This window comes from Patagioenas fasciata, chromosome 1, assembly GCF_037038585.1.
Source record: "Patagioenas fasciata isolate bPatFas1 chromosome 1, bPatFas1.hap1, whole genome shotgun sequence".
NCBI lineage: Eukaryota > Metazoa > Chordata > Aves > Columbiformes > Columbidae > Patagioenas > Patagioenas fasciata.
The window spans coordinates 103,755,460-103,772,599 of record NC_092520.1 but is presented as its reverse complement, the minus strand read 5'-3'; the positions used below and the strand labels follow the sequence as shown (position 1 = coordinate 103,772,599).

The 17,140-nt window shown below is 37.2% G+C and overlaps 1 protein-coding gene across 2 annotated transcripts in view; it reads left to right on the top strand.

The window, feature by feature from the left end:
* The window catches only part of IL1RAPL1 (interleukin 1 receptor accessory protein like 1), a 735,854-nt gene that overhangs the window by 702,012 nt on the left and 16,702 nt on the right, over positions 1 to 17,140 (top strand). For both annotated transcript variants that reach the window (XM_065849798.2, XM_071812204.1), the window contains exons 7-8: positions 4,123 to 4,255; positions 6,189 to 6,334. In XM_065849798.2, coding sequence (XP_065705870.1) covers positions 4,123 to 4,255; positions 6,189 to 6,334 — 279 coding nt within the window. The remainder of the gene's footprint in view (positions 1 to 4,122; positions 4,256 to 6,188; positions 6,335 to 17,140) is intronic.

The window sequence follows — 17,140 nt, the reverse complement described above, 5'->3', positions numbered from 1 at the left end:
TTTAGATGTCAAAGAGCATTTGATTAATTTAGCTTGAACCCAGTTGGCTGGAGTTGACAGCACAACTTTATCACAGTGAGCAGCAGGAACATGTAGTGCTATATATTCCAGGTTTTACAAAAATCAACTCAATATAGTATGACCATATTCATCTTCAGAGTTAAAGGTGATGGAGAAATATGCAGTTGAAGCTTAGGTGTTCTCTGACATGTCTTTAATGCATTATTTCACAGTAAAAAAGGAGAATTATAGTGAGAAGTCAAAAGTGTCAGGTTTTTCTTTTTCCTTTCTTGAGGATGTTTTTTTGGGAGGCAGGGGAAGGAGTAATAAAAACCCCAGCACTATCAGTTTCACTTAATAATTGTAATCTAATACCTCTGGACTTTTCCAGGGTGCATAAAAAATAGCAGTTTATCCAGGACTTGAGACAACGTTCTCAAGAATTTACAATGTCTTGTAGCAAAGGGGACAGAGAGATAGATTTCCCTGGCTGTAAATTTAAAATGTGCATTTAAATCCATTCAAAGCTAGACTATAAAACTGTAATAATCCAGCATTTACAGGAAAATTTAAATTAATGGCATTAAAACATCACATATCCATTCATCAAACTTTTACAGTTTCAATCCAATTCTATAGTTTTTCTCAGCATAGAAAACAAAGGGAGAGATTTAGGGTTTAGTGTTAACTGTGAATGATTTCCATTAATTGGCAGACAGGTTGGTTTTTCTACATTAGCTTAAATATGAAGAACCTTTTTTTATTTACATGAATTTTACATGCTTTTTAAAAATATACAGACTCTGTGAAAACAGACTGCCCATGCAGAGTAGCTTCTCTGTATCCCAAACTCTTGATCCTCTGACCACTCACGTCAAAGGTGTACTTCTCTGGAAAAATTCAGCCCATCCTACAGCATACACTCACGGGAGGGCAGATCAGGATGTGCTCCCAAAGTACTCTGTCCGTTCACAATATTGCCCTTGAGTCAGCCTTTGCCCGTTACTTACATGTGCCTGCAGCTGTGACCATCTCTGCTTCAACAAATGAGCTCCACGGTCCTCTGCAAAGAGCCCTGAGCTCTGGCATTACAAAGCTCCTCATTAATGGTCACAGTTGGTCATTAGCTGGTCATTGAATCCTTCCTGATGACCTGCTAATGAACTTCCCACTGGTTTATTGTGAAGATTGGTTAAAGTAGACAGTATAGGTAATTTATAGCTGAACACCCAGCATGATAATGGCCTTTGTTCAGTGATTGTAGTTGACACAGTACTACAAAAACGCATCACATCCTTCCCATTTTATTACTCAGGTGTAAATATTTCATGTGGAATGGAAACATTGGATTTTGTGTTTAAAAATATGTTTACATATTTTTTTAGGGAGAAATTTATTTAAGAATTTATTGAGGAAAAAAGCCTTAATCTTACAAACTCTTTTTTTCTGATATCTTTTGCCCTCAACGAAATATGTTTATTTTCAAAAAAAACCAAAGCTATGCATGTTAATATTCACCTGTAAAAGGCTCAGAGGCCTTTACAGTGCATAAATCAGATCTCGGTGGGTGGCTGTTAGCTGCAGGAGCCTGAAGAGCTCGGATGGTTCAGCACTTGTGGTGCCTAATCTCTGTGAATCATGGTTAAATTGGCCAGAAGCAACAGTCCCTTCAGCTGTGATCTTGCCAATGCTTAAAAGCTAAACATTTTCAACGTGGCCTTGACTTGGTGGTAAAGCACCAGGAAAAGAGAAAAAAAATAAAAAATAAAAAAGTGACAGTGATGCATTAGGTAGCACTATACTCTCTAAGAGTGGCAAATGATTCCTTAGGGCTTATCCAATTATCACAGGACTCTACTCATGCTTTAGACATGCAACTACCTTCCCTTGTTTTGAGAATGATTGGAGTCCACCAATGCTATGGTTACAAGGCATTTTAAAGCCCTGGACATGTGCTAGATTAGGTGACTGTGGCCGAGATATTAATAATCCTTCAAGGTTTTGTATCTTCATTTTCACGTGTTCATGTATCATAATTATGATGCAACTCCCTCCCCCTTCAAAAAAAAAGACCTAGTTTATCTTCCATGCAACTGCTATGAAAAGCTTGGTTAGGATCTGTTAAAATGTCCTGGGAACAACCAGGAAGTTTATCTTCTTCTAAGACAGATTTTCGTGCACTTGACCCACATTAAGCAGTGTCCCAATTCTCATCACATTCCCTGCACATGGCTTCAAGATTGCAAAAATCTTTCTCTCCAGTGCTTCCAAATGACACTTCTTGAGCTGTGCAGAGATTGAGGAGGTGAGTTTCCAGGGAAGTGTCCTGACCATCACTCTCTGTGGTGTGGAAACAGGTGCTGTGTTTGTCTAGAAGAGCAGTTTTTTTCCCTCCCAACTGAAGATCTTCAGCTTACAATTTGGTAACTTTTCTCTAAATGAGATGAGGTTATCAAAATGTTTTATTAGTCAGAGAACTGATTTCATACCTTTTGATTACAAATTAGACCGTTCTCTGCACCCTAGTTTGAAGTCCTGGGATACTCCTATCTCCTTAGAAGGCATTGCTGGAAATAGTGTGGCACCAACCAAAGGTTCATGAAATAACTAAAAGCCACTCAGTTCCTAAACAGCTTGTGATAGCGACATAAATGATATTTGCCTTTTGTGTTGCATATTCTGGTTACAAACATCTGATTCTGTACCTTTTATGGTGTGAATGTGAAAGTTCAAGCCAGGTAGAGGAGTCAGACACTTTTACAGAAAAACACAAATCTTTTCAGACAAAGATATTTATTTTAAAATTACTCATCTCCTTGTTTTACAGCATCCTGCATCTGTTTCCAAACTAAAAAGTAAATAAGATATTAAAAAATTAATGTCATATGTTTGAGAAGAACCAGGTTCTCACCCAAAGCAGAGTATTTTTAAGAAAATTCATTGAACCCACATAGACTTCTCATAGCATCTCAGTACAGAATGAAGTAGTGCTAACAATGCACATTTTATTATTTTATTTTTATTACATTATCATTATTTCCAGGAGCTGTGGTCAGTCAGCTTTAAAATCCTAAGATCAAAAACTGAAAGTGTAAATAAAACATGAGTGGAGTTTGGTCTCAGCAGTAGTATAAACTCCGTGAAAATACTCTCCTCAGGGGGGAAAAAAGCATTGCTTAAATCACAACTGCTTCCTTAAATCACTGTGTAATTATCCAGTAAAGAAATGCATGTAGCAGTTTAGAAGGCTTCCTGCATATTGAGATAAGCATCTTTACAGCAATAGATGGTAGATTTTTAACTAGGTGGCTGTCTGCTAGTTTTATCCTGTCTTACCAACACACAAAACACGTGCAAAATACCATTCTGACCCCTGTATGTGCTCAAGCTGAAACTCCAAAGCCAAGCGGCATTAACACAATGTAAGACTACACAATCAAATTAAACCAAAGTGAAGGCATAGTACATTTTTAATTTTCACTGTAAGGATTAAATAAGCAACACTGCACATACATAGAATTTCTCCTCCTTGCTGCATGTACCTGATGGTTATTCCCATTCGTAAGACTAGACTTTTCCCACACTGTACAGGATGAGTTCATATGTGTTCTTTTTTCAATTTCAGTGTTTTCTGAAAAGATAATTTAGCAATGAGCATACATCTTTCTACTGGCTGTCCCTTGGAAATTGTAATCTACAGGAATCTACCGGCCTCTTTGCAGAAAGTGTTGCAAAGCCAAACACAGATGTGATTGCATGTCTATTTTACCTAACCTTTATCTGCTTTCAGAGAAAATATGGAAATCTTTGGTTAAGTTAGCTCTTTTTGAAAACAGAGTCTTTCACTTCCTTACCAAACATAGAAAACTTGTTGAAAAAGTACAAAACTGAATCCTGTTCTTATATAACATTTAATTTTATTTTTATTGTATTTAATTTCAGAAAATATATTGAACACCAGTCACAAGACAAGTAGATACTATTGGACATTTTCAACAGCAACTGGAAATTGAGGGTTTCTATGGATTTTCTTTTTTTAAAATCAACAAAAGCATTTGATTCAAAAATGATTTTTTTTTCTAAATTTTGAAATAACATATTTTTTTATATTCTTTGTAACAGGCACTTCTGCTAATCTAACCTGCCGAGCTTTCTTTGGATATAGCGGAGATGTCAGTCCTTTAATCTACTGGATGAAAGGCGAGAAGTTTATTGAAGATTTGGATGATAGTCGAGTCTGGGAAAGTGACATCAGGTACAAGAAAAAGCATTTTGGTTTTTTTTCCGTCAATATCTTTTTGTTGATAGCTTATGTAATACTTGTTATCACAGACTGACTCAGGAACATTCTCGGTCTGATCCATGTTTTTGCAACATCCATTCTTCACCTTTTCAACTCCATCAGTGGAGAACAGAAAAATGCACACCTTGGCAAGAACTGCTGTTAGAGAGCTGTGAAAGCAGAATAGCTGCCCAACAAGTACCATAGTGTAACCAACTGGAATTTGCATAGTGACTTTTTCAAATGATGGCAATCTACTGTAAGAACCACTAAGACAGTTTTTAAAATGAAATAAATACATCAAGAAAGTTCAAAATAGGTCTTTTAAAACATAGAGCCTTAAACAAATGCTGAAGTCTGGCTTCTCTTTAGGAATGTTTTGATTTCTCTTCTTCAAGGAAAAACCTGAGTTTCCTGGGATGTTATCTAGCCTGTGAGAGCCAAGCCTCCTGTTATGTGGGCTGCTTGTATCTGCTGAAATGCTTGTTTTAGAGAGGATCTAGCAATTCACACCATGTACTTTTACTGCTCCTAAAAGTGCTGCCTAATTTGGAAATTGAGAAAAAAGTGCTTTTGTATGGAGAATTACATGCTTGACATAGCGTGCTAACTCCTATCCAATATGAAATATCTACTTGTATCTAAAGAGATTTCATTTTCATTTATAATGCTGTATATGTGCGTATCACTCTGTCTATATATCATGGATAAACCTGGAAATGAAGGCAAATCTAAATGCACATTACAAAGGAAGCTAAATAATCACAGATATTTTATGTGCAGTGATTGTCTATAATAGAACAAAACGAGCTTATTTACACTTTGCTTCTTACATGGGAGTTTTCTATCTCATCAAAAGACATGAAGTTGCACTCATTTTCAGCTTAACCTTGCACTTCTTCGGTGTAATCAAAGTAAGAGACAATTCATTTACCAAAATCTAGAAGGCCACATAGACATTCAAGGTCACCTCCGTGTCCCCAGGTACAGGCAAAATGGAGACATATTTCATCCCAGTATACTTCACGTTTATTCTATAAAGCTCAAGACCAAAACACTAAATAGCACATGACAACTAGATCAGCTCTGTTTTGCATCTAAAGCTTTTCCTAAGCCCTTCATCCAGAGACTTGGCATTCTGAATGCTGACAAAAACGGGACAAAGACCCTCATTACATCTTTCTTGTTTTGGAAGGTAGGAGCAGGAAGGCTGGTTTCCACTCCTTTTGTTGGGTGGGGTAAGGGAGCAGCCTGGAACAGTTTGTCAGTTGCTTTCCTAGGTTTCTAAAACCACTGATGGGCTTGCTAAGGGGTAAAAAAAGCAATTTGAAGACAGGTAGAATCTTATTTGGGAGGTCTTTCATGTATCATCTGTATGAACAAGCAGCATCTGATATGCCAGTTCTTCCTACTGATTTATAATTCATAGTCAAATTTTATAATAAATCCAAGAAATAATTTTTCAGACCATGGTATGAAGACCGTGTTTCTGAGTGGCATGATGAAAAGCCTCAGAAAGTACACAAATGGCGTGTTTGAGCCAGACTCCTTGAGTGGCCCTAAATCCCAAAGTAACTGTTTTCACTTTTCTCTGTTTTAACATTTCAAGAGTTCATGTAAATCCAATCAGAGTCTCCATCAGAGTGTGCAACAATATATTATCAGTGTGCACATCATCCTGCTTAAAGAAGACAATCAGCTGAAGCTCTCACTAACATTTACAAAGCCATACCTCCTCATTAGAAGTGACGAAGAAAGTGACATGACATAATTTAAGGTTGCATTAAACCATAGCCAAATTTGAAGCCAGAGAGTTGTGAATTGTAAGTAACGTAGTTATGTCATGATTATCTAATGCTTCACTATGATACAAGCAGAATAGCAGTGGTGGTTGCTTTTTCCTCAGGGTTCTCAAGGAACATCTCGGGGAACAGGAGGTTTCCATCTCATTGATCCTTGACTCTGTGGAAGAAGGAGACTTGGGTAATTACTCATGCTATGTGGAGAATGGAAATGGACGCCGACATGCCAGTATTCTTCTACATAAAAGGGGTAAATATGCAGCTTTTCATGGTACATTATAGGGGCGGTCAGTTTGTAGAGCTACCTTTGGATGCAAGCATGAATTTTGAATTCGTGAGATATTAATAAGCAATATTTATTTTTTCCCTAGGCATTTGTACAACTTTAAAAGTAAGACAGAAAGGTGATTGTTAACTATGGCTGTCACTGGGAAAAACACCATAGCACCTTTCAATTATAGTTATATAAAAGATGCATTTAATAACTCATGAACTTTAAAAGTAATAAAGACTCAATAGAGAGGAAAAACATAGGAAGATACAGGTAATACAACCATAATAATTTTCTGTAAGAAATAAAATCAAATATTAGAAAAGCCTAAAAAAAAATGTTCCCCTTCTATAAGAAACACCTCCTAAACCCCATGCCAGGGGAGTTCCTGCACAGTGTGACTGTGGACGTCTTCCCTCTAAGACATTTCTTTAAGGCCAACATTTCCGAAGTAAGACAGAAACTTCTGAGGACCCTCCTGTTTCTACTCAGCACTCACATCCCGTGATTCTAGCCTGCCTAATGGCCACAGCCATCTCCCACAGAGATAATTACAGAGAGAGGGAGAATCTCTTGCAAAGAGAGGTTCTCGGATCCACTTTGTTCATTTTACCTCCCAGAGGGTCCTCCACATGCCTGGGTTTGACATTCCCCACCCTCATGGAGCATCCTGCTGGTTTAAGAGAGCAAAGAATAATCAGGATCAGTGCCTGTACTTCGCTGTCATTACTGTGCTTTTTTAAGATTTTTTGTAAATGTGAGCAAAACAGGTTCCTACTGTAGTGCTGAATGACTTGTGGCATCTCCATTTATATCAAAGCAAACTCTCCTAGTTTTAGTCTTGTAGCACAGGAAGTCTGTCTAAGTAGTGTGACTCATTTATTTAAATGCATTTTTGTGTATCTCAGATTAATTGAATAGAACTAATTTGTAGCCATTTTTCTGAACTCTTGTCACTGCTTCTTAGGAGATACAGGTGTAAATAACCAGAGGTTCTGCTTAGCCTGGCATTTACTGAGATGGGAAATAAACTTACTAAGTAGTTGAATCTCAAGAATTTACCAGCTAGTAGTCATATGCTCCCAATTCAGAGATATTTGAATCTATAGCAAGAGTTAAGCTGAAACTTAACACTGAAATCCAATGGTTTGTCTTTAATAATGAACTTTGTGTATAGAACACTGAAAAGAAAGAATTTATAAAGCTTGAATTACTCTGAAACCAACACTTAATTAAGTGACATGTATTAAGTCATATGCTCATGGTGAGTTCTTATTTTCCCTTTCATACTGGCAGTAGCTCCGAGACTGACAATACATAAGTCTGTTCTGTGACCACCAGCTTTATAATTTAACAGTGTGCATGCATAAATTTTGCAAGGCTCTACTTTCCTTGCCTCCTTTCTTGGAGAAATCACTATAGTATAGTATGTGGCCTCATGATGACATGTTTAAGAGGAAGTAATCTCAATATTTAATTGCCCTTATAAATAGCAAAAACCTAAAAAATTGGAAAAACTCCCCCAATTTTTTTTTTCCTCTTTAACTAAGGTTGTATCTGAAATTGTGATTTGGGTACAAAATTTGTTGTGGCCTCAAAAAACAAAAGATACCTGTTACAAGCCTTCTACATACTTTGCATGTTGACAACTGTTTCAGTGAAATGATAAATTAACCATGACAGCTAAAAATTTGAGCTAGTCTCTCAGGTCTCCTAGGAAGAGGAGCTTTGCACTGCTTTCTTAGTCTCCTGTATATCACCATGACAACATTTCGCTTTAGGTTTCCTTGTTTGATGCACATTTAGTCTCTGCTAGGAATGAGTTAGTTGTTTATTAATTTCTGGTTATTGGCTCGCTTAGAACAATTGGGACCTAACAGTTAAGGAAATTTGCTTTCTGAACACTGAGGCATTTGCAGAAGTGTTAGTTTTGGCTGGTTCTCTAGTTAGTGATCTTTTTTTTTTTTTTTCCCCAGCAGTATAAGCCAAGAAGAATGCTGAATCTAGAATGTTCACTGAATACCTGAAAAAGTAATTACAACCCTCTTAAACTGCCTGTGTGGTACATTATCACCAGGATCAGGAGGGACAGAAAAGCAGAAAGCTCTGCTAGTGAACAAAGAGTGTTCTTGGGAAAAGAGGTATTTAGGGTTAAACACTGCAGAACGGATTCGTGTACAAAATTTAAGCCTTTCAAACACCCTTGCAACTGCTGCTTCACCCTGGTCAATATATTCTCCATAAACTTAAACTTCCAGGGGGAGCTTTTGGATATGCCTGCAATCACACAGGCCCTGAAAGGGCAAGAAATTCAGAGTCTAAATCACTGGCCAGCACTTGAGTGCGTCTTCCTGACTCTTCCCCAGCAGGGACAGACACCTCACAGAAAACACAAGCAGGGTCCATCCAGTGGTGGTCCCCACCACGAACTGCCACATCCAGCGAGGGAGAGGAGACTTCTGCTCCTTCCCTGACGTGGCCCTCGATCAGCAAAACCCTGAGCCTCCCCTTTCCCAAAAGGAATTTTGCGAGGGGAGGAGAACACAGCACCAGTTGTGCAGGAAAAGGGAATTCAGTTTGGGCATCCATCACCGGGAGAAAACTTGGGCCCCTGGTACATCCCTTTGGCTCAGATGCCAGCACTCAGCGTCTCAGGGAGATGAGCCCAAATTTTCTTCTAAGCTTCTTTTACTTTCTGACTGCCAGTGGAGAAAAACTATGATCTACGTTTTTGTGCAGCTGGCTAACCATTTTTAGACTCCAAAATTTCTTCAGAGTGTGTGCATAGGGAGCATTTAAATCAGAGCTAAAGGCAGTAGAGCATTTTAAGCATGACAATGTCGATGCTGTCCTGTTTTCTGGTCCATTCCTACTAAAGTTGTCCAAAAATAGTCAGAAAAAGAGAGGCATCAGAACCCAGGAGATTTAACTTGCATTCCTTTCCTCTAGCTGTTGGCCAAATCTTTTTCTATCACCTTTACAATAATCCAGTTATTTTCTCTTTTGTGTGAAAAAAAAAAATCTACTTGTGATAATCTAAGACTGATTTTGTAACTTATTGTTGATAGCTATCATTGATCTTCTGCAGCAGTTACAGGTCAATCTTCAGCCGGTTAGTGGAACTTTCTAGAAATTAATTTTGAGAGTGGTACTGACAGCAGCTAAGCACAGATTTATTAGCGACAGACCATATAGTGCAGATGATATAGGGGGTGGATCACACACTGTAATTGTGTTTTTTTCCCCAGGTTTCTAATTCAAGAAGACAAGCAATAGTCTATCAATGTAGTAGACAAAAATGTAATGCATGGGGGTAAATAATGTTCTTCAACAGTGTTATATATTGAAAAGTATGACTTTCATGCTGGATCACAGCCTTTGTAATCTCATTTAATCATCAACTATGATAGAAATACAGATTATTGTCTAATCGTGGGATTATTTTTGTGGGAATTCTTTTCTGCTTGTCTGTAACTAAATTTTTAAATGAAAAATAATCTCAAATTCTATCCTGACATTATTTTTTATGTTATTAATAATATTTTAAAAACTTAATGATATAGCTGTATTTTTCATGAGACAGGCATCAGAACTAAGAACAGGTAACACGTTTTATGCATTTTTTTTTTTTTTTTAAAGTGTCTCCTTCCCTTTCTTTTCATTCTCTTAGTGCTGTCTAATTTTATGTCCTGGGTCTCTTTTATGTTTTGGGTTTGTTTTCCTGTGTCATAGGTGTTCTCAGTGGACATATATGGGTCTTGTTGACCATAAGTTAATGAGGGATTTTTAAAACAGCTTAATTTCTGTTGAGACAAAAAAAAAAAAAAAAAAAAGACCTTCACTGAAATAAATTGTTTAGAGGAAGACATTTATTCTGTTTGAAATTGCCTGTGAGAATATATGTTTGATAGAAAAGTTAATAATTTCTATAGGAAATGCATCTTGAAGAAACCTATTAACAGGTAGGCATACTTAAAACTCATAATTTATTAATGCATAACAATAATGTTTCCTGTATAATTTAATAACAAATTATGAATAACAAGTAATTCTGAATTTTCCTCATAAGGTTATTAACAATAACAGAATTGCTGACTAGAACCTTAAATTAGTGTCATTCACTTAATGGTATAAATCTGTTTTACTGCTTAAGGACTTGAATAAGTTAAGTTTTTGATGTCATGAGATGATTTCACACAGTGGTAGTGATGAGTTACAATTAAGGCTTAAAAGAGAAAATAAACTAGTACTTTTCTAACCTCTGCAAAGAAACCACAGGTGTTATAGTTCCCTTTGCCATAAAGCTTCGTGATGCTTCTGAAATTCCTGGATGGGAGCTCATTGTGTGAGATATGAAAGCAATGAGTTGTATATTTCAGCTTCTGTCAATTGATCCTAATTACCTGAACATTCTAGCAAATCTCTGAGTCTCAGTGAAAGCAAAACCATTATAAAACTCTGACTCACTTGGTTAGTCAAGATCCTACGCATGCATATATTCCAGTGTATAAAGCATTCTGTTTTCATTCTGCACTTCAGGAAAATCTTTTCTGATCTCCTCACCAGGTTTTAAAATCAGAATTGAAATTGGATTTGATGGGAATTGATTTTTCTTCCCCCTATGGCCATTGAAGAAGCCTTCAGGTTGCCACTGTGCTGGTCAGTGCAAAAGTTCAGCAGCCTAAGAGGTTCATGACATAGGGCCAAACGCAGAATATCGCCTCCCTTCCTGTCCCAAACTCAACCAAAAGTGACTCTTCTTTTTATACTCAATCTCATCTAAAATCGCTAAATCAACAGAATACTAAAGACTACTGCCTGACAGAAACTCTTCGTAAGACCATTTTCTTCTTCATTAAGGTTCTTCTCATCCTTTAGAAAACTGTACTGAGACATTTCCAGTAAAAAAGTTTAGTCAGATTACTTAGTATGTGCCTAAATCTAACTTTCTCATGACAAAATGTCAAATGAGTTGATTTGTTTAACAGATTCCTTAAAAAAAAAAGGTTTTGTACCACTTTTATGATAGTTCTTCTCTTTACATAATGTCTAAGTTCAAGTCTAACCTTAATTGGCAAGGATTAAAATATTTTAAAATGAAATGTCACAAATTGTTCCCATAATCCATGCAGAGCTAAATTATTCATTAATGCTATCCTCAGAAAAAAATGTAAACAGTATGTTTTGTGATTTTACATCTTTGGAACTTGGTATTCCATTTTTCCCCACATTTTAGCACCTCCAAGTGCTTCTCAGATTCATTTCTTTCCAAAGATCTAGAAGAAGTAATTGTGTGGGCTGTCTGATTTCTGTAGTGTGACAAGCTCTCCTAATCAGTAAGGGTTTAAGTCATACACAATTCATTTATTTGGGGATGCTGACCAGAGATTAATGTAATTCAACATCATAATGACTTTTTTCCTTCAATCTGAAGGATAAACTGTCCTTAAAATGTAGTGTTCTGTATTTAAATGTAGTAAACTTCAGTATTGTTGCAGAATCTATATTATTTTCAACTTTATCCTCTATTGAACTGACATACTATTGGAGATAGCCAGTGTAATTATTCTCCTGCTGGGAACAGGTATCCTGCACTTCTCAGAAGAAATAAAAATGTCATTCGCAAGAATATACATCTATTATAATAATTTGCTATCTCTATTTTAATAAATTGAGAAATGCAATATCATCAAGGCTCAGATGTGCTGCCTGGTATACTGATTAATAGGTTAACAAGATCCCTGTCTTGTATTTGCATACATATATACATAGGTACAAAAAATCCCAAACCTGACTAGTTCTTTTTCATAGATGAATCAGGAATATCTGTCATATATTGATTTAAAAAATGAAGAGAGAGAACTAGATCTCAATAGTTCTAATAAATAAAATGAAACTACTGCATTGAAAACCATATTAAAAGCTGTAACTAAATTTAACCACCTTAAGTCAGGCATCTGAAGGCATGTGTGGCCTATGCTGGCAGAAAGCATATAATTTGTGCTAAGAAATTATTTCCTAATTAAGCTAATGAACATCCCAAATCTCTTTCTGCTGGTATCAGAAATATTATTGTCCTACCTTATCCATCATTAACTGAGAACTGGTGCAGGCAGGTCACAAGAACAACCAGAGGCCACAAATGCAATTGCAAAGAGCAAATTTATTTTAGTTACCTCACTACCAGGAGATCTCCGAAAGAGCACTTAAGCTCCCAGGCAGGGGTGACACAAGCAGAGATGCGGGTGCTGCAGAATTCAGCCCTGGCTGAAGATCAACAAGCCTGCTCATTCCAACCTGTATAGAGGGATTTACACAGGTGCAGTTTACCACACTTCTTTGATCTTTGCCTACAGGAGTCTCAAGGATGTATGATAAGGTGCCGTTATGACTCTTTTCACAGGCCTGTTATCTAAACACAGAGGTTCTATTTGTGATTTATGTGTTTTTCTACACCCCAGCTGCAGTTGCTTGAGTGTATTTACAATTACCCTCCTCGTCATTCTTGCAATATTCCCATACAGGAACTATTCACAACAGCATCCATAAAATACCTTAAATACAAACAGATTATGTTTGACACATTGAAACAACCAACCAACCAAAAAAAAAATTAAAAAATAGAGAATAGATTTATGTACATACGTCTATTTATATGCATTTGGATGTGTATATTCTGTATAAAGCTGTGGTTCCATTTGCTGTACTTTGGAAAGATAAAGTTACAGCCATGCCATAATGAATACAATATTAAAAAAAAAAAAAAAAGGCAAAAGCACATCCTTCTCCATTCTTTCTTCCTAACCTGAGTTCTGCCTGCTATTTACTGCCAATGTCTGAAATGAGACTCAGATGAGTATTCCTGTGTCAGCCAGCCTCCTTCTTCCTTTATAAGAAACACACCCACTTATAACCAAAACTGCATGCTATGACACATCAGTCTCGAGCTGGTTGTCAGTATCTGCTTTCTTTACCTTCTCTCAGATGTCATTATGAGAACTTTAGTGAGTATTGTCTCTTACTACACCCTTTCCAAATTATAGTCATTACCTCTATGTTTCATTTAACAATTGTGGTCTATGAACATGTATCTAGACAAACTGAGAACTGTCTCTAACCAAACCTTCTAGCTTTGTAAGTTAAATTATCCAAGACATGCAGAGAATGGAAATGAGTTTAGGCCACAAAATAGCAAAGATTTATGCATGCACTAACCTGAAGCACTGTGAATAGTCCTGTTGACTTCAGAGGGATTACTTATAGTCGGTGAAGTTAAGCAATCCGTGTAAGTGATTGCAAAATTGAAGCCTTAGATAGACTGTAATTGGATTTTGAAAAAGGCTCAGAAACTGAATACACAGCTATAAATCACACATCCTCGAAGAGTTATAAATCACAAAAAAGAATGTTTGAAATATAATTATTTTTCTTAGTAGCTCAGCTCTATGTGGACTAATGAATAGAATAAGATTAATTTTAAATTATCACAGATCATTAAATGGAAAGTCCCTGAAGCATGTCTTATAAGTCAAAAGATATGCATCTTCGAAAGCACTCCTATTTACTTACTGATTACAACTCCAACTATGATAAGTGAATTACCTGCATGACACAGCAAAGGGAAGTTTATCAAATATTAAAGCCAAGTAAATATCAAACATATAGCCTACAAATATGCCTAATAATTAGGGTAGAATCAGTATAAAACGACGGTATTTATTACCCAGTATATCATGCTGGTTATTTGGAGAGGACACATACTTTGTTTTAATTAGCTGTCTCTTTCATTGGGTTGCTTGGCCAAAGCTTCCCAATAAGGAAAAAAAAATGTAGCCATTGGTCAAAATGCTTGTAACAAATCTTGTTTTATATTGAAGCTATTTATTCAGAAACCAATCTACTACTGCTGCAGTAATCAATGTGTTTTCCCTTAGACTAGAACTGTTCCTTTGCTACTGGAGGACTATTGTTAATTGCCTGTAACTAAATGATTGCTGTGCTTCTGGATGTAACTCCCTGGCACTTGCTCATTTGTTGTGTTTAACAGAATGCCTGTCCCCCTAAGGGTTAGCTGAGTAATTTTCCTCTACTATTTTTTACATTCAGCCCCAGCTCCTTAAGGAGGGCAAGGCCTGTAATTTGAGCAATGTAACACAGAGGCTAAATAGATTTTAAAAGGTTTGCACTTTCCATCTCTCCCCTCTGATGTGAAATTGTGCTGAAACTGAATCTTTTTAGCGTGCAGCCACTACAGAAAACTTAAATTTCAGCAGAGAAAAATGATCAAACTTCAAAGGGAGTGTAATGTCTGCTGCAGAGACTGTGCTCAAATCACAATGCAAAAAGCAGAATAAAGCAGCAGAAAAAAATGTTATTGTGAAACCAGCCTTACACTCTAACCTTGCTGTTACACTTTAATTTACCTTTAACAGTCACTACGTCATTGTTGACATACACATCACCAACACTCTTGACGTTCACAGACCACTTTTCAGGAGTAACCCCTCATATGAAGGAGCCAGATGCATCCTGCCCAATTCACATTGGGAAACCTGAGGCACAGAAACGTGAAATGGCTTCAGTGACTAGAAAGGCTGACAGAAGAAGCCTCCGCTCCTCACACCTTCAGTTCTGCACAACACAGGGCAACACTGTTCGCAGGGTAATTCTGTTCACAGGGCAACACTGTTCACAAAACCCCTGCAGCAACTCAAAGTCAGCCAGTGCCCCCATGGGGCACAGTTTAGCATCCTGCAGAAACACTAGTGCAAGGCCTGAAGGCAATCTGCTCACTGTGGTGATGTGCCCAGACCAATCTATCCCACCTTCCATGGCACTGCAGCCATGGCTGTTCCACTTCCAGTGTTTTTTGGGTTAACTCAGGCATCTGCAGGGCTGGGGGTAAGGATGTAGCAGTCTGCTGGGCTAATCACTGCTCCTCCTACCCTGGACCCTGACAAATGGCACCTAAGACAGAGAGCAAATGTGCTGATAGACATCCAGCGTGGAGGAAATGCCAGCTTGCTGTGTGAGATGGATAGAGCATGAAACTTACTTTGCAAACAAATCTGTTTAAGAAAGAACCACCTTATCCTTGTGCTCATAAGTGATCAGGGTGGGCTCAGTAGCAGCACATGAAAAGGTAATTTCTTGTACATTTCAGGGTGACTTAGAGACTGTTGTTGTTTGCTTTGCTTGCTTTATTTAGGACAGTTCCATGTTTGTTCAGATAGACTTCACTGAAGTAAAAAAATAGGTGTAATCTTTGATTGTTTTACAGGCAAAAAGATAACTAAGAGGGACCTTATGGCAAAAGTAATGCAGTGCATTAGTCTGATTTCATGCTTAGTTACAGAGAGCAATTATTTTTTCCATTTAATCTCAAAACCATTAATTTATGAAAATCCTTTGTTCTCCAGTTATAAAGTTTTTCTTTGCCTGTAGTGAGTCATAACAGCAGGCACATAGAGTATTTTGTGCCTAGCAACCTGAAATGTGAAAGCCTTTCTTCTAGTTACCATTGAACAGCTGTATCACCTGTAGTACAAAATGATAAACAAGATATAGTGAGCCAGTGCCGAGTAATTTCCATTTCCATTTATATTCTAAAATACTGTATTACTTCTTTATGCAAACAATTTGTTGTTGGGTGTTTTTAATAACATTCCACTCTCTGGACAAGAAGAGTATTCTAAATCTGAAATAACCATGTTGGTCTTAAAAATATTTAACATAAAGGAGTTTCCAACACAGTTTTGGAGAGAATGACATGGAATATAAATGCCTTTTTATTTTATTTTATTACAATTTTAGTGTCTTCTGGAGAGCAATGAAATTTTCTTACAGTTGCCTCAAAATAATAATAAAAAAGTGTTATTCTCAGTAGACGCAGTCAAAATGAATGGAATTGTCATATCTTCCTCTAACCTCTAATTGAATTGTGTGGTACTGGAGTAACACATTTGCATAACCACACACACACACAAAAATGTTACATCAGGACTATCGTGTTTCACTCAAACAGAAGCTGCCCACTGGAAGACGATACTGTGAAAATAAAATGGAACTGATCTTTCTCAAGCACAGATTTTATGAAGAAAACTGTGTATCTTGGATGTCTAAGATTTGATTTCTTGACATTTCTGAAAACTGATATTGGAAAAGTATGGGTGATCTTAAGATATGTCATCTATTACTCACTTCAAATTGGAACGGTGTTACTAAGGCTCTTCTTCCTCCCACCCTTTTTTTTTAACATTGCCAGTTTTCAGTCAATAAGCAGATGAAAAGTAACAACATAAGAGATGCTGGGTAACTGTGTGAGCTTCCCTGAGCATACAATGGTTAAGACTGGTGGAGGTGAAAGTTCATGATGGCATATTCCTTGGGCACTGTAAGTGTGCCCACTGAAGATACTGCTGGTGGCAGATAGTTGTGGCCACATCTGACCAGAGCCCGTGTCCTCAGGAGTGGAGCTGCATGGTGATGATCTCAGTCCATCATGTGCACCTGTAGTGGTAGAGTGCAGCAGAGACACTGGGGGGTCACAATCTGAATGGGAATGTCAGACTGGACAAATCAGTTTGCCAGTACTACATATAAGCCAACCACACTGGGGGAAAGGACGGAATAAAGACAAACTGCAGATCACTGTGAAACTGTCAAGGATATCAACACATAACTGAGATGTGAGTGGGTTCCTTGGATAATTTGTCTTCACATCTCTCAAGTGTTTGTTTATTTGTTTTTGGTTTTAATTTTAGTTTTATTTTGAAAAGAAAAAAA